General features: G+C 40.6%; 1 protein-coding gene across 1 annotated transcript in view; it reads right to left on the bottom strand.

Moving 5' to 3' along the window:
* The window catches only part of LOC148005606 (MLV-related proviral Env polyprotein-like), an 84,564-nt gene extending 60,499 nt beyond the window's left edge, over positions 1-24,065 (bottom strand). Inside the window, exon 1 of the mRNA XM_087551556.1 lies at positions 22,667-24,065. Within this exon, the coding sequence (XP_087407682.1) occupies positions 22,667-24,065 (1,399 nt within the window). The remainder of the gene's footprint in view (positions 1-22,666) is intronic.
* Between the last annotated feature and the right edge of the window lie 1,401 nt (positions 24,066-25,466).

Below are 25,466 nucleotides of genomic sequence, written 5' to 3'. Positions count from 1 at the left end.
CAAGGCCCATACCTGAACATAGTAAGAGCCATATACTGCAAACCAGTTGCTAACATTAAACTAAATGGAGAGAAACTTGAAGCAATCCCACTAAAATCAGGGACTAGACAAGGCTGCCCACTCTCTCCCTACTTATTCAATATAGTTCTTGAAGTTCTAGCCAGAGCAATCAAACAACAAATGGAGGTCAAGGGGATACAGATCGGAAAAGAAGAAGTCAAAATATCACTATTTGCAGATGACATGATAGTATATTTAAGTGATCCCAAAAGTTCCACCAGAGAACTACTAAAGCTGATAAACAACTTCAGCAAAGTGGCTGGGTATAAAGTTAACTCAAATCAATCAGTAGCCTTCCTCTATACAAAAGAGAAACAAGCCGAGAAAGAAATTAGGGAAACGACACCCTTCATAATAGACCCAAGTAATATAAAGTACCTAGGTGTGACTTTAACCAAGCAAGTAAAAGATTTGTACAATAAGAACTTCAAGACACTGAAGAAAGAAATTGAAGAAGACCTCAGAAGATGGAAAGATCTCCCATGCTCATGGATTGGCAGGATTAATATAGTAAAAATGGCCATTTTACCAAAAGCGATCTACAGATTCAATGCAATCCCCATCAAAATACCAATCCAATTCTTCAAAGAGTTAGACAGAACAATTTGCAAATTCATCTGGAATAACAAAAAACCCAGGATAGCTAAAACTATCCTCAATAATAAAAGGACTTCAGGGGGAATCACTATCCCTGAACTCAAGCAGTATTACAGAGCGATAGTGATAAAAACTGCATGGTATTGGTACAGAGACAGACAGATAGACCAACGGAATAGAATTGAAGACCCAGAAATGAACCCACACACCTATGGTCACTTGATTTTTGACAAAGGAGCCAAAACCATCCAATGGAAAAAAGATAGCATTTTTAGCAAATGGTGCTGGTTCAAGTGAAGGTCAATATGTAGAAGAATGCAGATCGATCCATGCTTATCACCCTGTACAAAGCTTAAGTCCAAGTGGATCAGGGACCTCCACATCAAACCAGACACACTCAAACTAATAGAAGAAAAACTAGGGAAGCATCTGGAACACATGGGCACTGGAAAAAATTTCCTGAACAAAACACCAATGGCTTATGCTCTAAGATCAAGAATCGACAAATGGGATCTCATAAAACTGCAAAGCTTCTGTAAGGCAAAGGACACTGTGGGTAGGACAAAACGGCAACCAACAGATTGGGAAAAGATCTTTACCAATCCTACAACAGATAGAGGCCTTATATCCAAAATATACAAGAACTCAAGAAGTTAGACCGCAGGGAGACAAATAACCCTATTAAAAATGGGGTTCAGAGCTAAACAAAGAATTCACAGCTTAGGAATGCCGAATGACTGAGAAACACCTAAAGAAATGTTCAACATCTTTAGTCATAAGGGAAATGCAAATCAAAACAACCCTGAGATTTCACCTCACACCAGTGAGAATGGCTAAGATCAAAAACTCAGGTGACAGCAGATGCTGGCAAGGATGCGGAGAAAGAGGAACACTCCTCCATTGTTGGTGGGATTGCAGACTGGTAAAACCATTCTGGAAATCAGTCTGGAGGTTCCTCAGAAAATTGGATATTGAACTGCCTGAGGATCCAGCTATACCTCTTTTGGGCATATACCCAAAAGATGCCTCAACATATAAAAAAGACACGTGCTCCACTATGTTCATCGCAGCCTTATTTATAATGGCCAGAAGCTGGAAAGAACCCAGATTCCCTTCAACAGAGGAATGGATACAGAAAATGTGGTACATCTACACAATGGAATAATACTCAGCTATCAAAAACAACGGCTTTATGAAATTCATAGGCAAATGGTTGGAACGGGAAAATATCATTCTGAGTGAGCTAACCCAATCACAGAAAGACATACATGGTATGCACTCATTGATAAGTGGCTATTAGCCCAAATGCTTGAATTACCCTAGATGCCTAGAACAAATGAAACTCAAGACAGATGATCAAAATGTGAATGTTTCACACCTTCTTTAAAAGGGGAACAAGAATACCCTTGGCAGGGAAGAGAGAGGCAAAGATTAAAACAGAGACTGAAGTAACACTCATTCAGAGCCTGCCCCACATGTGGCCCATACATATACAGCCACCCAATTAGACAAGATGGATGAAGCAAAGAAGTGCAGACCGACAGGAGCCGGATGTAGATCGCTCCTGAGAGACACAGCCAGAATACAGCAAACACAGAGGCGAATGCCAGCAGCAAACCACTGAACTGAGAATAGAACCCCCGTTGAAGGAATCAGAGAAAGAACTGGAAGAGCTTGAAGGGGCTCGAGACCCCATATGTACAACAATGCCAAGCAACCAGAGCTTCCAGGGACTAAGCCACTACCTAAAGATTATACATGGACTGACCCTGGACTCTGACCACATAGGTAGCAATGAACATCTTAGTAAGAGCACCAGTGGAAGGGGAAGCCCTGGGTCCTGCTAAGACTGAACCCCCAGTGAACTAGACTGTTGGGGGGAGGGCGGCAATGGGGGGAGGGTTGGGAGGGGAATACCCATAAGGATGGGGATGGGGGAGGAGGGAGGGGGATTTTTGCCCGGAAACCGGGAAAGGGAATAACACTCGAAATGTATATAAGAAATACTCAAGTTAATTAAAAAAAAAAAGAAAAAAAAAAGAAATGTAACAAACAATTTTGTTTTTTCTCATCTTTCAATCACTTTCTTTTAAGTTGCTGTATATTCATATTTTTATTTGAAGTTCTTTATCATTTTATTGTTTTATAATAAATACTTTGACTGTTTTTTATTTAAAGAAACAATAATGAAGAAATTTTTGCCCATAATTTTAACAATGAGGCAATGTCAAATTTCCTCCATCTTTTATTATATTCCAAACTCTTAAAAGCATGACTGCTGATCAATGTCAGTGGATAAGTTCTATTTGTGGGTATGTATAAGAAATTATAGGAAAAAAAGTCATAGTTAAAGATAATTGTATCTTTATTCAGTAATCGCCATCTAATTGTAGCAAAAATTATGCCTCTGGGAAAACTATCCATGTTATGAAATCACCAAGTTTACTCTATGGTTTTGTTTTAGAATCAAAACTAGTCCTAATTATTAGGCTATTTAAACTGCTTGCTGCTTTATAAATAATACAGTGGATTCAGAGTATTTACAGACTATATGCCAGACTTAGTTTGATTAAGAGTCTAAGTTTGTTTTTCACTGTCATGAAAACCACATAAATTTTGGTGATTGACTAGCAGACTGTGATTCCTTCTCCTAGACTGAAAAGTGAATTATATCTCTCTACCTTTGAATAATAAACATACATAATATAAACAAAGTGAAAGGAATTTACTTGCTTGTTTTTCAAAGTGTCTTAACTGAGAGAAAATAACTAAAGAAGAAACAGACTTTTCTGTCCAGTTTTAAGACTTATCAAGAAAGATGCCTGTGACTTATATTAATACTGTTGTGGCTTAATATGTTTATTTTTCGCCAAATTAAATTCCAATTCTTAGCAGTGTGGGATGAATATTTTCTGTTATTACCATGTCAGTTGGCCTTTAAAAGAAACAATACGGCAGTCCAGACAACCCCGGACCTGAATGGACACAGTCAACAGTTCTCTGCACCCAAGTACTGTGGAAAGGAAAGGTAAACCTTCAGAGGGGCAGACACGCCTGGGGAACCAGAAGAGACTACACTCTGCCCACATTTCTGACTCCAGAAGGAAACACCTAATGCCATCTGGGACCCAGGTGCACGGGGGCTCCCAGAAAAGGTGGCAAAGACTCCTAGTTGCCACCCTCACCAAGAGCTCAAGGACACACTCTCTAAGGGAGTTCTTTATGTCTTTCTTGAAGTCCTCCAGCATCATGATCAAATATGATTTTAAATCTAGATCTTGCTTTTCTGGTGTGTTTGGATATTCAGTGTTTGCTTTGGTGGGAGAATTGGGCTCCGATGATGCCATGTAGTCTTGGTTTCTGTTGCTTGTGTTCCTGCGCTTGCCTCTCGCCATCAGGTTGTCTCTGGTGTTACTCTGTTCTGCTATTTCTGACAGTGGCTAGACTGTTCTATAGGCCTGTGTGTCAGGAGTCCTGAAGACCTGTTTTCCTGTTTTCATTCAGCCAGTTATAGGAACAGAGTGTTCTGCTTTCAGGCATGTAGTCTTTCCTGTCTACTGGTCTTCAGCTGTTCATGTGACCTGTGTCCTGAGTCCACTAGGCAGGTCGCTTGGAGCAGAAAAGTTGGTCTTATCTGTGGTCCCATGGCTCAAGTTGCTCATGGGGGGGCTGCTTTTGAGCTCTCGATGAGGGCGGCAACCAGGAGGGCCTGTGCCACCTTTTCCGGGAGCCCCCGTGCACCTGGGTCCCAGATGGCATTAGGTGTTTTCCTCTGGAGTCAGAAATGTGGGCAGTGTAGTCTCTTCTGACTTCCCAGGCGTGTCTACCCTTCTGAAGGTTTTGCTCTCCCTCCCACGGGATTTGGGTGCAGGGAGCTTTTGATCGTGTCCCTTCAGATCTGACTGATGTCTCTAAATTAGGTTTTAATAACAAAATAATAATGCTAAGAAAATTATAGACCCTATAGAGGAAGCTATTGCTATTATTTTTCTAAATGTTCATGCGCTCAAATTGCCCTCCAAACATTTATGTTTATATCTATAGATTTTTGCTGTCCCCAACCAGTGAAACTTATTGGGTTGAGTAGTGATTAATGAAGAGAGGCGCTACTATTCCAAGTATTGAAAATAAGTATGATGACTTTGGAGCCATAGATGATACACTTACATCAATATCCTCCTGTGATGGCTCAGGAATATCTAGGTAGAGGGAACAGAAAGAATGTGAGAGACAAAGGCCATGTAGAGTGCTGTGAAGAGTTGTCTTTTCAATGGACATGACTACAACACATATGGACTCACTGCCATTGTGGTTATCTTCATAAGACCTGTGCAAAAATCAATCCAGGTAAACTTTCTGAATGGAGGCTGAAAGTGCTACTGAGTGCTCCCTAACTGAGGAGCTATTGGCAATTGATGACTCCTGGGTAAAGAAGAGTCACTTTTCTTTAAGAGTGTGACCTCTGGTGGATCCCCTATGCCCCAGTGGATAAACCCACACCCCCATTCACATATGAATAGATAGCAAGAACAGAACTCAGTGGTTAATTTTGTAAATGACTATGTAGTGAAATAACAAATACAAGTAAATAATATAAAAACCAGGTGTGAAGTTAGGAGAGAGATGTGATGGCTGTCCTTGGGTAAGCTGAAGTTCGGATGTGGAGTGAGGATATAAATAAAATGTATACTTATCTGAAAATTTGAAAGAATATTAAGACAATAACTTAATAAAGCAAGCAACATGAAACTAAATTAAAGGTTTATGAATGATAAAAGCTGTCAAATTGTCTAAGGACTTACACAAAATATGAGATCGGAGAAAAGCATTTTCGTTACAGAAAGATCAGTGTGAAGTTTTGATGTTATATTCAAAAACATTTCTCCACTTGTTTTTCAAGGTACACACTATTTTTTTTACCTTGACATACTTTCTGATTTCAAGTCATGAAGCTGTGTGAGCTAAACTAAGAGTCTCTAGCTTCTCTGTAAGGCAAAGGACACTGTGGGTAGGACAAAACAGCAACCAACAGATTGGGAAAAGATCTTTACCAATCCTACAACAGATAGAGGCCTTATATCCAAAATATACAAAGAACTCAAGAAGTTAGACCGCAAGGGAGACAAATAACCTATTAAAAATGGGGTTCAGAGATAAACAAAGAATTCACAGCTGAGGAATGCCGAATGACTGAGAAACACCTAAAGAAATGTTCAACATCTTTAGTCATAAGGGAAATGCAAATCAAAACAACCCTGAGATTTCACCTCACACCAGGGAGAATGGCTAAGATCAAGAACTCAGGTGACAGCAAATGCTGGCGAGGATGTGGAGAAAGAGGAACACTCCTTCATTGTTGGTGGGATTGCAGACTGGTACAACCATTCTGGAAATCAGTCTGGAGGTTCCTCAGAAAATTGGACATTGAACTGCCTGAGGATCCAGCTATACCTCTCTTGGGCATATACCCAAAAGATGCACCAACATATAAAAAAGACACGTGCTATACTATGTTCATCGCAGCCTTATCTCTATTAGCCAGAAGCTGGAAAGAACCCAGATGCCCTTCAACAGAGGAATGGATACAGAAAATGTGGTACATCTACACAATGGAATAATACTCAGCTATCAAAAACAATGACTTTATGAAATTTGTACGCAAATGGTCGGAACTGGAAAATATCATCCTGAGTGAGGTAAACCAATCACAGAAAAACACGCATGGTATGCACTCATTGATAAGTGGCTATTAGCCCAAATGCTTGAATTACCCTAGATGCCTAGAACAAATGAAACTCAAGACAGATGATCAAAATGTGAATGCTTCACTCCTTCTTTAAAAGGGGAACAAGAATACCCTTGGCAGGGAATAGAGAGGCAAAGATTAAAACAGACACAGAAGGAACCCCCATTCAGAGCCTGCCCCACATGTGGCCCATACATATACAGCCATCCAATTAGACAAGATGGATGAAGCAAAGAAGTGCAGGCCGACAGGAGCCGGATGTAGATCTCTACTGAGAGACACAGCCAGAATACAGCAAATACAGAGGCGAATGCCAGCAGCAAACCACTGAACTGAGAATGGGACCCCCATTGAAGGAATAAGAGAAAGAACTCGAAGAGCTTGAAGGAGCTCGAGACCACTTATGAACAACAATGCCAAGCAACCAGAGCTTCCAGGGACTAAGCCACTACCTAAAGACTATACATGGACTGACCCTGGACTCTGACCTCAGAGGTAGCAATGAATATCCTAGTAAGAGCACCAGTGGAAGGGGAAGCCCTGGGTCCTGCTAAGACTGAACCCCCAGTGAACGTGATTGTTGGGGGGAGGGCGGCAATGGGGGGAGGATGGGGAGGGGAACACTCATGAAGAAGGGGAGGGGGAGGGATTAGGGGGATGTTTGCCCTGAAACCGGGCAAGGGAATAACACTCGAAATGTAAATAAGAAACACTCAAGTTAATTAAAAAAAATATATAAGTGGCAAAATGAGAAATACAGTCTGGGCAAAACAAAACAAAACAACAACAACAAAAAAGAGTCTCTAGCTTCCAGCTTGGTTACACCAATAGTAATCCAATTTGAATTTGGAGGGTGGAAAGAGCATAATAGACACTAAGAAATACATTCCCATATACTTGTAGGATCACTAGAACCTGGTTGTCCTCTTTAGCTGAAGTGAATAGAAAATGATAGATACACACCTCAACTGGGTTTTCTCTTATTCTTTTCATTTGGTTCTCATAAGCTTTACTATACTTGTCTTTAAGTGGGATATTACTAGCTCCCAGACTGTTATCCCCTTGAGTAGCATGTTATCTATGGTATTTTCCATAAAGTCTGGTGTCTTTCAAAAAAGAATTCCTCGAACATATGCATTATATTTCTTTCACTGATATGTAACAGGTACCTAAATATGTACTGGCTGCCAAGCCTATGTGTATTATCAGACATAGAAATAATATCATTAGTATGTACTAGGAATTTATGTGGACTATAACTTAAATTGCATAATTAAAACTCTATGTATGATTTTTAAAAGAAAGAAATCAAAAATAATCCTTTCTAGACCTAAACTATTCTCTCTTTTCTCACAGCTGGCTAATGCATTATTAGACTTTTTGTGTGTGTGTTTACAAGACTGTCCCTTGGTAACCTAAATATAATAAGAAGGCACTCCATAATGGAGACTTTTAAATTTCCAGATGAACATTTGTTTTGACTCTTGGCCAGTTGAATTAGCAAATGCATAAAATATTTGTCCATGATTAGATTTCACTAAAATTTGAACTCTGCCAAAATAAATATTTTATCTAAATTTGTATTATTTCCTCTTTCAAAGTTGGAGTAAATGTAATTTTCACATCTATTTTAACTTTACATTATTCATTTCTTTAATTGGAAATACAAATGTTTTTCAGAATTTCTTTTAGAAGTTGCTTTTGATGAATGGATGTCACTATTCTTGTGACTTATATTCTGTTTTTATGTGATACAGGGTAGAGATTCTGGGTAGTTTTGTTGGTAGAAAGATGTCTGCCTATTTCAGAAAAATGTTTAAAAGATTATGCTATCTGTAATAAATGGGTGAGTAACTTTGTAAATAAAGTATGAACTAATTGTATTTAGGTAGTCCTATTTCTACACTATTGGGTTTTCTTGATCATTATATCCATCTTTACACTGAGACAAAATTGTAATGGTTATAGGTCAGTATTTTACATCATTTTCCTCTTCCTTTTCCTTCCTCCAACCCTTCCATATAAAATTCTCTTACACACTTTCAAATTCATGGACTCTTTTTTACTTGTAATTGTTACATTTTTATCTGTGCATAAATATGTAAAAGCAACCTTCTCAGCCCATTTAGTGTTATTTGGATGAACATGATTTCAGGGCTGACCACTTATCTGAACAATTAAGGAACTTGTTCCTGGACAATATTATTTATACCACTCCCCATATTCCTTAATTTCATGTAGTTCTTTCTCTAGAGTGAGGTCCCTAAGAGATTGCCTCAAACCATGTTAGACTATCTATTGCATTTGTTCAAGTCTTCTTTAGACAGTCAAATTATTGAAATATCATGGGTAAATCATCCCTGTCATTTATAGGAGAAACCATCTCATTGCAGACTTCCTAATCCTATGGCTCTACAATCTTTCCACCCTTTCACAATATTCCCTGAGCTTTATGTCCAGAAGTTGTGTTGTAGATGTATACATTGGCACTGGACACTGTAGGATCAATTATTCTCTCCATTTTGACTAGTTGTGATATTCTGTAATGGTCTATGTCTATTGAATGTAGAAGTTTCTTTGATGAATAATAAGAGCTATGTGTATCTGTGGGTATGGGCACAGTATTTTGAATGCAGTCAGGAGTTCTGCTGGTTTAATAAAATGGCTGTGGAAGCTTCTCTTAGATCCACAATCAAACTAGCCTTGGTCGATGAGTAGGTTTCCACTCACCTACTCTAAGAGGCATGAATACCCTCCTGTTGAGGAGCCTCAAGTAAAATTTGACAGCTATCGATTACTGCCAAGATATCAGTGCCACAATTGCATCCTTAGGGTTATTGTGCTGTGCTGGTTGTTGTATTGCATAGGCATCACAGCTGGGGAGTACTATCAGTTGTTGTCCTCCTTTGAAGACTTGCATAGTAACTTCCAATATTATGTAAATATTTGGGAATGAAGTTTCTGATGTTTTTATTCCTTGAGAAGTCAATGCATTTATATAATTAACTATGAACACATCCACCACACAAAACTTTTCCTTTGGTGTCATCCTCCCAACTACATCTTCTGTTGCTGTTTCTCTTTCTCATCCTCTTCTTTTCTCTACTTCTTTTTCTTTTGTGGGAATCCAAGAAGTCCAGTTAGTACTGTCATCATGTTCATGAATACAGGGTTTTCTTCTGAAGCATACTAGTGATCACATCTTCCCCAGCAGCTGGCAACTGCAAATAGTTCCTCAGTTGCAGTTGGTTCATCAAAACCTCCCTACCACACTTCATGGTAGTATTTGATTAGCCTAAACTACAGCAAGTATCTATAGCTACTGTAAGTTGATGAGTTAAACCTTTAAATGCTTTCAAAGAGATTGTGTAAATTTTAGGTCTTGCTATAAATTTATCAAATTTTTGTTTAAATCATGAAGATTATTGGTACCTTTTAAAATTATTCTTTCTCTCAATGTGTGTGTACATGTGCTTGTATGTGTGCTTGTTTTTGTTCTAGGTTAGGGAAAGATATGTGCTATGGCACATGGTGGAGGTCAGAGGACAACTCTATGGAGGTGGATCTCACTACCATCTTTATGTGGTGCCTGGGATTGAATTCATTTCACCAAGCTTACACAACAAACACCCTTCCCCTCTAAGCAATCTTCCTTGCTCTTTTGGTAAGACTTGTTTTTATTTCTGAATGTGTGTGTGTGTGTGTGTGTGTGTGTGTGTGTGTGTGTAAGTGTGTGTGTGTGTACTGCCAAGATCACTTGAAGTTGGAGTTACAAGTACTTGTGATATGATAGATGTTCCTATTGGAGCCAAACACAGGTCCTGTGCAGGAGCAATATGATCTCTTAAGTGTTAAAATTTCATTAGATGTTGCAAGCACTATCTTAAATGGTGTTAAACAAAACAAAACAAAACAACAAAACAAACAAGACAAAAAACTTCGGTTTCCAATTTTCAATCAATGTTATGGTAAAGTCAGTTACTTTATCTTCTTGAACACATGAAAAACATGCATAAATTCTTAGAGGCTTTTCAGGGAATTCCTTATAGCTTAATAGATCACTGTGCTATATGTGAGAGATGAAACGCATAGTTCTTACTCTCAACCTCATATAGAAGTCTTGTTCCATTGTGTTGGTTCAGATGCATCACCATTCATTCAGGAACCACACTAATGTCCATTACAAATTCTGTTTTCATTCTCTAGTTTTCATTCTGACTGAAATATTTGATTCATAAGGTAGTAGTAATGCGTCCACATTTATTCACATGGGGTTTATAACCCAATGTATGTAATATTGTCTTATTACTAGAATATTGAAATGCAGTTTCATTTTCATTTCTTCATCTTTAATCAATTTTGTCTCATATATATTGAAAATGTTGTTAATATGGTTGCTTATTATTTCTTCTTAAATTGATTTGTATAAATTATGCTACATACATGAGAACTGACAATAAAACCCACTATTCAGGCATGCAGGGATGGTTTAATATACGGAAAACCATCAATGTGATCCATTATATAAACAAACTGAAAGAACAAAACCACATGACCATTTCATTAGATGCTGAGAACGCATTTGACAAAATTCAACACCCCTTCATGATAAAAGTCCTGGAAAGAATAGGAAGTCAAGGCCCATCCCTAAACATAGTAAAAGCCATATACAGCAAATCAGTTGCTAACATTAAACTAAATGGAGAGAAATTGAAGCAATCCCACTAAAATCAGGGACTAGACAAGGCTGCCCACTCTCTCCCTACTTATTCAATATAGTTCTTGAAGTTCTAGCCAGAGCAATCAGACAACAAAAGGAGGTCAAGGGGATACAGATCGGAAAAGAAGAAGTCAAAATATCACTATTTGCAGATGATATGATAGTATATTTAAGTGATCTCAAAAGTTCCACCAGAGAATTACTAAAGCTGATAAACAACTTCAGCAAAGTGGCTGGGTATAAAATTAACTCAAATAAATCAGTAGCCTTCCTCTACAAAAAAGAGAAACAAGCCGAGAAAGAAATTAGGGAAATGACACCCTTCATAATAGACCCAAATAATATAAAGTACCTCGGCGTGACTTTAACCAAGCAAGTAAAAGATTTGTACAATAAGAACTTCAAGACTCTGAAGAAAGAAATTGAAGAAGACCTCAGAAGATGGAAAGATCTCCCATGCTCATGGATTGGCAGGATTAATATAGTAAAAATGGCCATTTTACCAAAAGCGATGTACAGATTCAATGCAATCCCCATCAAAATACCAATCCAATTCCTCAAAGAGTTAGACAGAACAATTTGCAGATTCATCTGGAATAACAAAAAACCCAGGATAGCTAAAACTATCCTCAACAATAAAAGGACTTCAGGGGAATCACTATCCCTGAACTCAAGCAGTATTACAGAGCAATAGTGATAAAAACTGCATGGTATTGGTACAGAGACAGACAGATAGACTAATGGAACAGAATTGAAGACCCAGAAATGAACCCACACATATATGGGCACTTGATTTTTGACAAAGGAGCCAAAAACATCAAATGGAAAAAAGATAGCATTTTCAGCAAATGGTGCTGGTCCAACTGGAGGTCAACATGTAGAAGAATGCAAATCAATCCATGCTTATCACCATGTACAAAATTTACGTCCAAGTGGACCAAGGACCTCCACATCAAACCAGATACACTCAAACTAATAGAAGAAAAACTAGGGAAGCTTCTGGAACACATGGGCACTGGAAAAAATTTCCTGAACAAAACACCAATGGCTTATGCTCTAAGATCAAGAATTGAAAAATGGTATCTCATAAAACTGCAAAGCTTCTGTAAGGCAAAGGACACTGTGGTTAGGACAAAATGGTAACCAACTGACTGGGAAAAGATCTTTACCAATCCTACAACAGATAGAGGCCTTATATCCAAAATATACAAAGGACTCAAGAAGTTAGACCGCAGGGAGACAAATAACCCTATTAAAAATGGGGTTCACAGATAAACAAAGAATTCACAGCTGAGGAATGCTGAATGGCTGAGAAACACCTAAAGAAATGTTCAACATCTTTAGTCATAAGGGAAATGCAAATCAAAACAACCCTGAGATTTCACCTCACACCAGTGAGAATGGCTAAGATCAAAAACTCAGGTGACAGCAGATGCTGGCGAGGATGTGGAGAAAGAGGAACACTCCTCCATTGTTGGTGGGATTGCAGACTGGTACAACCATTCTGGAAATCAGTCTGGAGGTTCCTCAGAAAATTGGACATTGAACTGCCTGAGGATCCAGCTATACCCCTCTTGGGCATATACCCACAAGATGCCCCAACATATAAAAAAGACATGCGCTCCACTATGTTCATCACAGCCTTATTTATAATGGCCAGAAGCTGGAAAGAACCCAGATGCCCTTCAACAGAGGAAAGGATACAGAAAATGTGGTACATCTACACAATGGAATATTACTCAGCTATCAAAAACAATGACTTTATGAAATTCGTAGGCAAATGGTTGGAACTGGAAAATATCCTGAGTGAGGTAAACCGATCACAGAAAAACACACATGGTATGCACTCATTGATAAGTGGCTATTAGCCCAAATGCTTGAATTACCCTAGATGCCTAGAACAAATGAAACTCAAGCCGGATGATCAAAATGTGAATGCTTCACTCCTTCTTTAAAGGGGGAACAAGAATACCCTTGGCAGGGAATAGAGAGGCAAAGATTAAAACAGACACAGAAGGAACCCCCATTCAGAGCCTGCCCCAAATGTGGCCCATACATATACAGCCATCCAATTAGACAAGATGGATGAAGGAAAGAAGTGCAGGCAGACAGGAGCCGGATGTAGGTCACTCCTGAGAGACACAGCCAGAATACAGCAAATACAGAGGCGAATGCCAGCAGCAAACCACTGAACTGAGAATAGGACCCCTGTTAAAGGAATCAGAGAAAGAACTGGAAGAGCTTGAAGGGGCTTGAGACCCCATATGTACAACAATGCCAAGCAACCAGAGCTTCCAGGGACTAAGCCACTACCTAAAGACTATACATGGACTGACCCTGGACTCTGACCTCAGAGGTAGCAATGAATATCCAATAAGAGCACCAGTGGAAGGGGAAGCCCTGGGTCCTGCTAAGACTGAACCCCCAGTGAACTAGATTGTTGGGGGGAGGGCGGCAATGGGGGGAGGATGGGGAGGGGAACACCCATAAAGAAGGGAGGGGGAGGGATTAGGGGGATGTTTGCCCTGAAACCGGGAAAGGGAGTAACACTCGAAATGTATATAAGAAATACTCAAGTTAAAAATAATAAAAAAAACCACTATTTTCTGCATTTAAAAAATACTAAAAGTTTTCTAAAAAATAACTAGCTATCATTATATAAACCACTTTATTACTGCAAAATAGTTTTCATTGGGATCTTGATTTTTTTATTAACTTATCTGCTCCAGCTCTATTTTTACTAAGGCTAGTATGATCTAATTTTCCTCCATTTACAAATATATATATTTATATGTATTTATATATGTTACACTTATCATAAGAAAAAATTTATATGGAAATATAAAAAATCAGTACACTTGAAATGTCAAAATGAACATTATACACTTAAAATATAGTCTACACTCTCTCATAAACAACCTATCAAAATGTATATATAAACATAATATTATATATATGTATATATCTTAAGAGAAAGTTTTGGATTGCACTCATTTCAATATCTCCAATTTTTAGCTAGAGTATTAATTAATGTTATTAATAATGTCATTTTCATCTAGATTTTGATTTCCTATCATTTTGTTGTTTACTTTTCATTATTTTCTTTCTTTTATCTGTAATTAATTTATTCATTTACAATCATATATATACAAATAGATCAATTTCATGTCCTCTTTAATTTTTTTTCAATTTGATAAACCACTAAGTCCATTTAGTCTTTCCCATATGTGAATGGATGCAGTGCTATTCCCCAGATCATGACCACACCCCCAAAGAAGAATGAACAGCCCCCAGTAGATGTCAATTGCAAACAGCACCTGAGTGAGAGGTGGGCACTCTGAGTTCCTCTTCTATTTGTCTCTGATGAATTTTGTCTGGCTTGAGCTTATGCACATAACCACAGCCACTGTGATTTTTGTGAGTGTATTAACCTTGATGTCCTCTAAATGTTAAGAGGGGTGGGAACAGTATTAAAATGCCCCACTAGGGCTGAGCTATTGACTACTATTGATTGTAAAAGGGAAGCTTCTCAGGTCAGGCTTCATAGAAACCTGGCTCTATGGATGTGTCTTAGTCAGGCTTTCTATTCCTGCATAAAACATCATAAGCAAGGAGCAAGTTAGGGAGGAAAGGGTTTATTCAGCTTACACTTTCTACATTGCTGTTCATCACCAAAGAAAGGTAGGACTGAAACTCAAGCAAATCAGGAAACAGCAGCTGATGCAGAAGCCATTGAAGGAAGTTACTTACTGGCTTGCTCAACTTGCTTTCTTATAGAACCCAGGGATGGTACCACCCACAATGGGCACTAACCCCTTGATCACTAATTGAGAAAATGCCTTACAGCTGGAGCTCATGGAGATGTTTCCTCAAGGGAGGCTCCTTTCTCTGTGATAACTCTAGCCTGTGTCTAGTTGACACACAAAATCAGCTAGTACAGGATATAAGCAGAAGAACAATAGTGGGTTTCACCTTGGGGCCTGTGTCCTTCCGAGCCATGAGCCTTTGGGCAGATGTCCTACCCTCTTAAATGAATGTTTTAATCACTTTATCTTATTCTTGCTGCCTTAAGAGTAAATAACTATTTGTTAATAAGAAATAAACACCCCAAATAATGTCTGTTTTAGCTTTTGCAGTGTGTCTATTCACATTTTACAATGTGTCTTACATATAGACCATACAAATCACAACAGCTTATTTTCATCTCTGCCCCTACCCCCAACCTGTTTTTATTTCTACATGTTGTAAACAAAAATGATAAGCTTTTACCTTTTTCTCACAAGTTGATGATGGTTTAAAAGACTATTAAGAATAACTTCAGTTGAACATAGGTTATGGTTTCTGATGCTCTTTTATAATTCTAGATTGACATCTACTTTTGTCTGTGTTTTATTAAGTGTTCATTCTTTGTTGCTCTGAAACTTGCGGTTACTCTTACATTGACCTGCACTGGGTGCACTCCCTGCTGTCCATATGTTTTAATTGTTTTGATTCTTTTAGTTTGTTTTTGTTTTTGCCTTTTTTCTCAGTGTTTCATTTTTTAATGGTTTTTGCTGCTACCTATAAATTCTCATTTACTACTAATGGCAGCTAGTGTGTTTCTCATCTTAGTGATTTTACTTTTAATTTGTACACTTTTTCTCTTTTTAAAGCACATTATTTTTCATTAATCATTTTATTCGTTTACATCTCAAATGATATTCCACTTTTCCCAGTTTCTCCTCCACAAACTCACATCCCATAACCCTCCCTTTGTGTCTATGAGAGTACTTCTCCAGCTACTTACCCACTCCTGCGTAACCACTCTAGCATCCACATATGCTGAGACATCAAGCTTCCACAGGACCAAGGACCTCCCCTCCCATTGATGCCAGATAAGTCAATCCTCTGCTACAATGTAGCTGAAGCCATGAATACTTCTATATATATTCTCTGGTTGATGGTTTACTCCCTGTGAGTTCTGAGTGGGCCACTTAGTTGATATTGTTTTTCCTATGGGGTTGCAATCCCCTTCAGTGCCTTCAGTACTTCCCCCAGCTCTTCCATTGGGATCCCTGGACTCAGTCTGATGTTTGGCTGTGAGTGGCTGCATCTATATTAGTTACGTGCTAGCAGTACCTCTCAGGGAACAAAAATAGCAGGCTCCTGGCAACAAGCATTGCTTGGAATCAGCAATAGTGTGGGGGTTTGGTATCTGCAGATGGGATTGATCACTGGGTGGGGAGGTCTCTGGATGGCCTTTCCTTCAGTATCTGTTCCATATTTTGTCCATGTCTTTCCTTTGGTCAGGAAAATTTCTGGGTTAAAAATTTTGAGATGGGTAAGTAGGCCCATCCCTCAACTGAGGACCATGCCTATCTATTGGAGGTGGTCTCTATAGCTTCTTTCTCCCCTTTGTTGGGGATTTTGGCTAAAGTCATTATCATTGTGTCCTGAGAAACTCTTGCTTCTCTACAGTCTGGGACTTTCTACTGGCTTCCCCCAGTTCACTATCCCCCACTGCTACATATTTCTAATCAATTTCCTGACCCTCTATACTTCTCCGAAGTCCATTCCTATACCCGATTCTGCACCCCTTTTCCCTCCTCTTCCTCTTTCCTTCCCTCTACCTCCTGTGATTATTTCATTCCCCTTCCTATGTAGGATCAAAGCATCCGTACTTTGCTCTTCATTCTTCTTAAGTCTCCTATGTTGTGGGTTGTTTCTAGGTTATTTTTAGCTTTTGGGCTTATATTCACTTCTCAGTGAGTACATACCATGTGTGTTCTTTAGTGTTAAGGTTACCTCACTCAGAAGATATTTTCTACTTCAGGAACTATTTTCTAATTCCATCCATTTGCCTGAAAATTTCATGAAGTCATTGATTTTAATAGCTGAGTAGTACTCACTACTATTTGTGAGTAGTACTCGTTGTGTAAATGTACCACAATTTTTATATCAATTCCTCCGTTGATGGACATGTAGATTGTTATTTCCAGCTTCTGGCTATTATAAATATGGCTGCTATAAACATATTATAGCATGCCCTTGTTATATATTGGAGCATTACTTAGGTATATGCCCAGGAGTGATATTAGCTGGGTTTTCAGGTCTATTTCCAGTTTTCTGAGGAACCTCCAGACTGTTTTCCAAAGTAATTTTAACAGCTTGCAATCTCACCTGCAACTGTTCCGCTTTCTCCACATTCTAGCCAGCATCTGCTGTCAACTGTGTTTTTGATCTTAGCCATTCTGATTGGTATGAAGTTGAATCTCAGGGTCATTTTGATTTCCATTTCCCTGATGACTAAGGATGTTGAACATTTCTTTAGGTACTTCTCAGCCATTCAAGATTCATCAGTAGAGAATTCTTTGTTTTGCTCTGTACCCCATTTTTAATAGGATTATTTGATTCTCTAGAGTCTAACTTCGTGAGTTCTTTCTATATTTTGGATATTAGCCCTCTATTGGACATAGGGTTGGTAATGATCTTTTCCAATCTGTTGGTTGCCATTTTGTCCTATTGTCAGTGTCCTTTGTCTTACAGAAGCTTTGCAATTTTATGAGGTACCATTTATCAACTCTTGATCTTAGAGCATTAGCCATTCGTGTCTTTTCTTTCTTTCTTTCTTTTTATTAATTTTTTTTATTAACGTGAGTATTTCTTATTTACATTTCGAGTGTTATTCCCTTTCCCGGTTTCCGGGCCAAAATTCCCCTGTGACTATGTATTCAAGGCTCTTTTGCACTTCCCCTTCTATTAGTTTGAGTGTTTCTGGTTTTATGTGGAGGGCCTTGATCCACTTGGACTTGAGCTCTATACAAGGCTATAGATATGGATTAATTTACATTCTACTACTTGTTGACCTCCAATTGAACCAGCAACATTTGTTGAAAATGCTCTCTTTTTTTCACTGGATGGTTTTGGCTTTTTTGTCAAAGATCAAGTGACTGTAGGTGTGTGGGTTCATTTTTTGGTCTTCAATTCTATTCCAGTGATCTACTTGCCTATCTCTCTACCATGACCATGAGGTTTTTATCACTATTGTCCTGTACTACAGCTTCAGCTCAGGGGTGATGAATCCCCAGAAGTTCTTTTATTGTTGTGAATAGTTTTCGCTGTCCTGGGTATTTTGTTATTCCAGGTGAATGTGAGAATTGCTATTCCTGTCTCGGTGAAGAATTGAGTTGGAATTTTGATGGGGATTGAATTGAATTTGTAGATTGCTTTTAGTAAGATGGACATTTTTGCTATATTAGTCCTGTCAATTCATGAGCCTGGGAGATCTTTAAGTCTTCTGATGTCTTCTTTGATTTCTTTCTTTAGATATTTGAAGTTATTGTCATACAGATATTTCACTTACTTGGTTAGAGTCAAAAATTCTACCTCAGAACTCCTATAGCTGATAAACAACTTCAGCAAAGCATCTGCACATACGGTTCTTGTAGCAATATCTTTGTCAAATATTTCTGGTGACGTTTCATTGGACATGAAATCTATGGATTTCTGAGGCATAAATCTCCATACAAACTCTAAAAAACTAAACAACTTTCCAGCCAATTTATATATTTATTAAAAGGCTGAGGGAAGATGTTAGAGAGTTAGGACAAAACCTTTAAAACTCTTTTTGAAAATACATCTCCAATCAGGGTTGTAGTTATTTGGGAGTTTAGAGTAGATGAATTTCAGCTAAAGAACTGGCTGAATTGATAGTAGACTCAAGGGTGACTCCAGAAATTTCATGAGACTTTGTCTCGCAACAAAAAGTAAAAGATGCTAGAACGTAGCTCCATGAGAAATGGCTCCTCCTACATGCACAAGGCCCCAGTTTCAACCCTCAGTAACACCCAAAACAATTTAAAGTTTCTTACTAAACCAGCATCCTAAATCTAAGTACCAAACTGCCAGGAGCCAAGCCTACTTTTACACCCTTTGTTTCAGGAATGTTCTCAGAAATGTTTCAGGCCCACTTATGCAGCCTCTGTGTCTGGGAAACCCAGCCAGTTATCTGTTCTTGTTTTTTGTTTTTTTTTTCTTCAATTTTTATTAAATTGCGTATTTCTTATTGACATTTCAAGTGTTATTCCCTTTCCTGGTTTCCTGACCATCAGCCCCCTAACCCCTCCCCCTCCTCTTCTATATGTGTGTTCCCCTCCCCATCCACCCTCCATTACCACCCCCCCCAACAATCCCCTATACTGGGGGTCCAACCTTGGCAGGACCAAGGGCTTCCCTTTCCACTGGTGCCCCAACAAGGCTATTAACTGTTACATATGAAGCCAGCAGCAAACCACTGAACTGAGAACAGGACCCCCATTGGAGGAATTAGAGAAAGGTGTGAAGGAGCTGAAGGGGCTTGCAACCCCATAAGAACAACAATACCAACCAATCAGAGCTTCCAGTTATCTGTTCTTATCAGTACACCCACAATTTATTGTTTAGGATTGCAGGAACCGAAAAGAACAATGGGATGTTGGTGAGGGTGATGAATTGGTCTTGGGCCCTGTGTAGTCTTCCTGTTTGTTTTTATAAGCCACTGCCCTGAAATGAAGTTTGAGAGCTTGATCAGACAAAGGACTTGCTCTCCTTCTTTTGTGTCTCCTGTCCTCCATTCTTTCGCCCCATCCTCAGGTCTCTGCTGAACCCACTGCAGGTTGGGGCACAAAGTGGTTGCATAGATGGGCCTTGTGACTAGTGTGTCAGTTAAACTTTCATTAAGTTAGAGGATACTGGGGTTTTTGTTAATTGTTATTGGTTATTTTATTTATTTATATTTCAATTGTTGTCCCTTTTCCCTGTTTTTTTTTCTCCAAAAACCCTCCTACCCCATTCCCCCTCCCCCTGTCTCTATGCAAGTGCTCCATCCACTTCTGTGTCATCACCCTAGCATCCTCCTATGCTGGGGCATTGAGCCTCCACAGGACCAAGGGTCTCTCCAATTGATGACAGATAAGGTGATCTTCTGCTATATGTGCAACTGGAGCCATGGGTCCCTCCATGTGTACTCTTTGGTTGGTGGTTTAGTCCCTGAGAACTTCAGAGCTCTGCAGGGTGTGTGTGTGGGGGGGGGGGTTAGTTGATATTGTTGTTTTTTCTATGGGGTTGAAAACCCCTTCAGCTCCTTCTATCCTTCCCTTAACTCTTCCATTAGGATACCCATGCTCAGTCTGATAGTTGGTTATGAAGTTATCATCTCTCCTCCACAGGAGCAAACTCTTTAATAATGTGTGTGTAAAATTTAATCATTGAAATTTTTCATTTAATCTTTTCTTAGATTCCAAAGTCAACTTACATATTTTCAATCTGGTAACCTCCAAACTTGAGTTATAGTTGTTTCCCAATATAAAGAAATCACCTCACACTAAAAGAGACTATCACAGAGAGACAAAGGACTGACAGAGGGACAGTTCCTGAAAAGGGGAGTTTGCAGGATTAAGAGGAACTTTAAAAGCCAGGAAAGATGGCAGAGGGGAAGACTTTGGGGAGAGTACAGCTAATAATTCTGTAGAACCAAAGGAAAATTACACAAGCTACACCCCTCCCCTATGGAAAATTCCCCTGCCAGGAAATTCCACCAGTTATACCTCCACACCTATTTATGGTTTTGTGACCTAGTTATGCCCTGTCCTCTGTGACCTAGTTACACCCAGTCCTCAGAGTCCCATGACTATCAGGTAGTAGTCTCATGGGCAGCAGGACCGCCAGAGGCTTTCCACCACCCAAAGAGGTCACCAGTAATAGAGTAACCACGACATGGACCAATGAAGTCAAGGGGCGAAGGAGTCCAACCCTCATAGAGACCATTGTATGCTTCAATTTCCCCCTCCCCATTCCTACAGCTCTTGTGGTTTTTGTGCTTAAAAGTAACATGTATCTGTAGGGCGGGGCTCTTCTCCTTCAGTTCCTGTCTGAAGGCTGAGGAACCCTGGCATGCTGGAAATCGAAATTAATAAACCTCTTGCTGATTGCATCAAATCTCGGCTTCAGTGGTCTTTGGGGACAAGCGGATCTTTTGTGGTGGTCCTTAGGGTCCAACATTTGGGGGCTCGTCTGAGATCGTGCTTGCCCCCTTGACTTACGCATGCCGGGTTCGGGGGTATGCTCGAGCTAAGGCTATACTCTGTGTTTTATGTTTCGTATTGTTTTCTGTCTTATATCTTACTGGTTTGTTTCTGTTTTGGGTGCCCAGAGAGGGGTTGGAGACCCCTCAGTGGTCGCTGTGGGTCCCAAGAGGGGCTTATAGTTGCGATGGGCAGACATGCTGGACATCACAGGCCACTGCCTGGAGGACACTCTAGGTGAGGGAAGATTTCTAGGGGACGCCTTAGAATCCCACTGGGAAAGAAAAGTGGAATCTGCTCCCCTTCATCCATCTTCGGTGAGCTTTAGAGAACTCCTGTCTGAATCAGTTTTGGTTTTGTGGCAACCTCAAGGTGGCCACTTGCTTTCGTTTTTGTGTGCATGAAAGACTCTCAGCGAGAATCTTCCCTCAGGAGGGAGATCCTCAAGCCCCAATGACCAGTCCGAGTCCACAGGCTGCAATGCGCAAGAGGATTTTTATTGATCAGGAAACACAGGTATCTGTGGGCGTCCCAGTCAATTCGGAAGACTGGCGCGCCTAACAGATCCAGGGTAGGCTTTTTATAGTATCTTGGGGAGCAGAAGCAGGCTTACAGAAGCAGATGCATGGTTACAGGGATGTGATTGGTGGAATAAATGAAACATACATGTATATTACCTATTTTGGCTATAATCATAACAATGAGTTAGCAAAAAGCACATGGTGGTCGGGTCTCCCAGGGGGTCAGGGACTGTTTCTTTTTCCCTGCCAGGTGGCCCATGGAGCAATGCCCATATTTTAGTCTAGTTTCTGCATTTTGTTTTCTTTTCGGGGCTATTTTGTCTAAATGCTGGGTCAGCTTGTCCCACAAAGCTTGGGACTCATATGAACTTCTTGAACTTTCTCATAAGGCTTATTTTAGTTCCCGGCCTGTGTATTAAAATTCATCTGTCATTTCTATGGTAGAGGGCCTAGGGATGGGCTTGTATAATCCCTTTTCTGGAAGGGGGTCTTTCATTCCCCCATTTTCTTTTTGTCCTTGAGTGGAATCTTTCACTCATTTATTGAGTCATTTAAGGTACTTCAGTTGGTTGTTGTTCTACTAATTGGTACTGTTGTCTTAACACAAAAGTTTGAATAACTGAAAGCCTATCTTTTATGAACTGTACTAATTTGTTTAGGATGCAGGGTCCAAATAGGAGAATCAGGAGTAGGATTATCAAAGGTCCCATCAAAGTTGATAGCAGGGTAGCAAACCATGGGGATCGATTAAACCACCCTTCAAACCATCCCTGCTGGGACTCAGACATCCTTTGCCTATGTGCTAAACGCTCACGGAGTTTGGCCATATTGTCCTTTACTATCCCAGTATGGTCAGCATAAAAGCAGCATTCTTCCTTCAGAGCAGCGCATAACCCACCTTCTCGGAGGAACATCATATCAAGCCCTCTTCTGTTCTGTAAGACCACCTCTGACAGAGATGTCAAAGACTTTTCTAAAGCACTTATAGATTCTTCGATTGCTTTCAAATCTGCATTCATAGCTGCTTGTAATTGACGGAAGTGGCCTGTCTCTATAAGGGCAGTCGTTCCTGTCCCTATCCCTGCAGCTACTCCTCCAAAGGTAATTCCTCCTATCAACAGGGCTAAAGTCAGAGTGATGGGCTCTCTCTTAATCCGTGGATGTTCCTCAAAATAAGAATACACATACTCAGGCTCATGATAGATGACTTTGGGCCAAATCTCTGTCAGTACACAATAATCAGATGTTTGATTTAAAATAATGGCTGAAATGCACGAAGTTAGTCCAGTATTACAGGCCCAATAAGTGCCTGGTGGGGCAGCCAAATAATATTTCCCAGTGGGAGCTTTTCTTGTGACATTGCAGAGTGCCTGATGAGTGGGTGGCACGGTTCCTATACAGAGCCCCTGTCCTGTGACCTCGGGCAGTGTCAATCTATGGTTGAGACTAGCAGAACATCTCTCTGGGGCTATAGTCTGGTTGGTGTAATTGCCTAAAACTGCTACTCCTTCATAGTAAGGTGGGCTGGAGACTAGACATAGCCAGCACTCTTGAGTTCTAAATGGATCTGAATAATTGAGAGTTAGATATGCACCCTTTACTAGATTAAGTAGCCGATCCCCTGTACCTGGGGCGTGAGTGGTCGGAGCGGCAGAATCTCTACTTGTGAAGGAGTGGGTTACTAGAGGGGTTTGAGTGAATCTAGGCAAATGGGCTGGAGCCGGAAGTAAGGGGGTTCTTTGATCCTTTAGGACTAGGTTAGGTCCTACGGCTGGGGCAATTCGCTCTCGAACCAGTTGGAGAGAAAACAACAGGCCCGGATGGGTCTGCCCAGGGGTATTGAGGCGGAGACCCCACCGTACCCCAGATTTCCAATCATGTTTCTTTCCTGCCTCAGTGAACCTCATTTGGATGTTGGATTCCCCAGCTAAGCCAGTAAAAGTCACGAGATCTCCCCCTTTAGCTTTCCAGGGTCCATTAGTATGAGTCTCACACCCCCATTTAGCACAGTAAAAGGTTTCTGGCCCCCCACATTGGGCGGTCCTTTTCCCTCCCGGACAGACATACCAACTAGAATGCCGGCAAGGGGGGTAAGAATTGCGGTGAGATTTCGCAGTACGTCCCCATGAATCTTTTGCCAACTGACATAAATCAAAGGTTAGAGTAGGCCACCAGGTGCCTGGGGAGTGAGCACCGTTGGCTAACACCTGTGTCCACCCCGTCTCCAAGTTGCCTATAACCCAAGAAAGGTTGACAACCTGGTGAGGGCTTGGTTGTCCAGCAACCCCCTCCCTCCAGCACAAGCTCAGGGTGATTAGTGTCAGGAGTGTACGCGTGTGAGTCGCAGCTTTAAGGGGTTCCGGGTGCGTTGGGCTCTCCATGTCTGCTGTGCGGTGGCTTCCTCCGGTTGGGCTGCCTTGACGTGTGAAGAGTGGATCCACGCAGCAATTCCGTCCACCTTCAGGGCGGTTGGCGTCGTCAGGAGGACAGTGTAGGGTCCTTTCCACCGGGGCTCAAGATTCTTAATCTGGTCTCTGCGTACCCATACGAGGTCTCCCACCTGGAACGGGTGTGGCACAGTCGGCTGATCAAGTCTGTCCCGGTATGCCACAGCTAGAGGTCTCCAGATGTCTCTTTGCACGAGCTGCAAAGCTTGTAGATGGGTTTCCAGGGAAGGGCTATTAGCAAGATTAGCAATATTGGAATTAAAGAAATCAATAAATGGGGGTGGTGCCCCATATACTATCTCAAAAGGAGTCAACCCATGAGAGCCCGGTGTGTTCCGGGCCCTGTAAAGAACTAAGGGGAGGAGGGAAACCCAATCCTTTGTGCCAGTTGCAAGCGTAAGTTTGGATAAAGTCTCCTTAATTGTTCTATTCATACGCTCTACCTGTCCTGAACTCTGGGGTCTGTATGCACAATGTAATTTCCAATCAATCCCCAGTAATTTGGCCACCAACTGACTTACCCGGGAAACGAAAGCGGGCCCGTTGTCCGATCCCAGGACTTGCGGCATACCATACCTGGGAAAAATCTCTTCAAGAAGTTTCTTGGTGACTACCTTTGCAGTCTCATGTTTGGTGGGAAAGGCCTCGACCCATCCTGAAAATGTATCCACAAACACCAGCAGATATCTGTAACCATACATGCCTGGTCTGATTTCAGTAAAATCAATCTCCCAATGGATGCCAGGACGATGCCCCCTGGGACGAGTCCCAATACCATTTTTCACCTTCCCTGGGTTCACTTGGGCACAAGCTTTACAGTTTTCAGTCGCTTCTCGCAAGGCCTGACCCTGTCCCAAAAGGTAAAGACCTACTTCCTCTCGCTCCAGGAGAGTTCTCATCTTCTTGATTCCCAGGTGAGTTAGTTTATGTAAATAAGATATTAATTCAAAAGTCAATTTTGTAGGCATGACAATCTTTTCTTTATAGACCCATCTTTTTAGTCGAGGAGAGTATACTGCCCCCATTTTCTTTAGGAGGTTTATGTCCTCTGAATCATATGGCCATGGGGAAACTTGCTCATGGTCATCTGCACTGACCAGAGTCAGGATCTGTCCTTTCTCCGCAGCCTTTCGAGCCGAAGCGTCGGCCAGCCGGTTTCCCCGGGCTTCTGGACTCTGTCCTTTCTGGTGTCCTGGACAATGTATGATACTCAGTCCTTTTGGTAGGAATAGAGCCCTTAAGAGAGCTAAGATTTCAGCCTTATTTTTGATCTCTCTTCCTTCTGATGTAAGTAATCCCCGTCTCCGGTAGATTTCACCATGAATATGTGCGGTA

The sequence above is a fragment of the Rattus norvegicus genome, chromosome 5 (genome assembly GCF_021556685.1).
Source record: "Rattus norvegicus strain SHRSP/BbbUtx chromosome 5, alternate assembly SHRSP_T2T, whole genome shotgun sequence".
Lineage (NCBI taxonomy): Eukaryota > Metazoa > Chordata > Mammalia > Rodentia > Muridae > Rattus > Rattus norvegicus.
The sequence above is the reverse complement of the archived record's forward strand: the minus strand, read 5'-3'. Positions and strand labels throughout refer to the sequence as shown.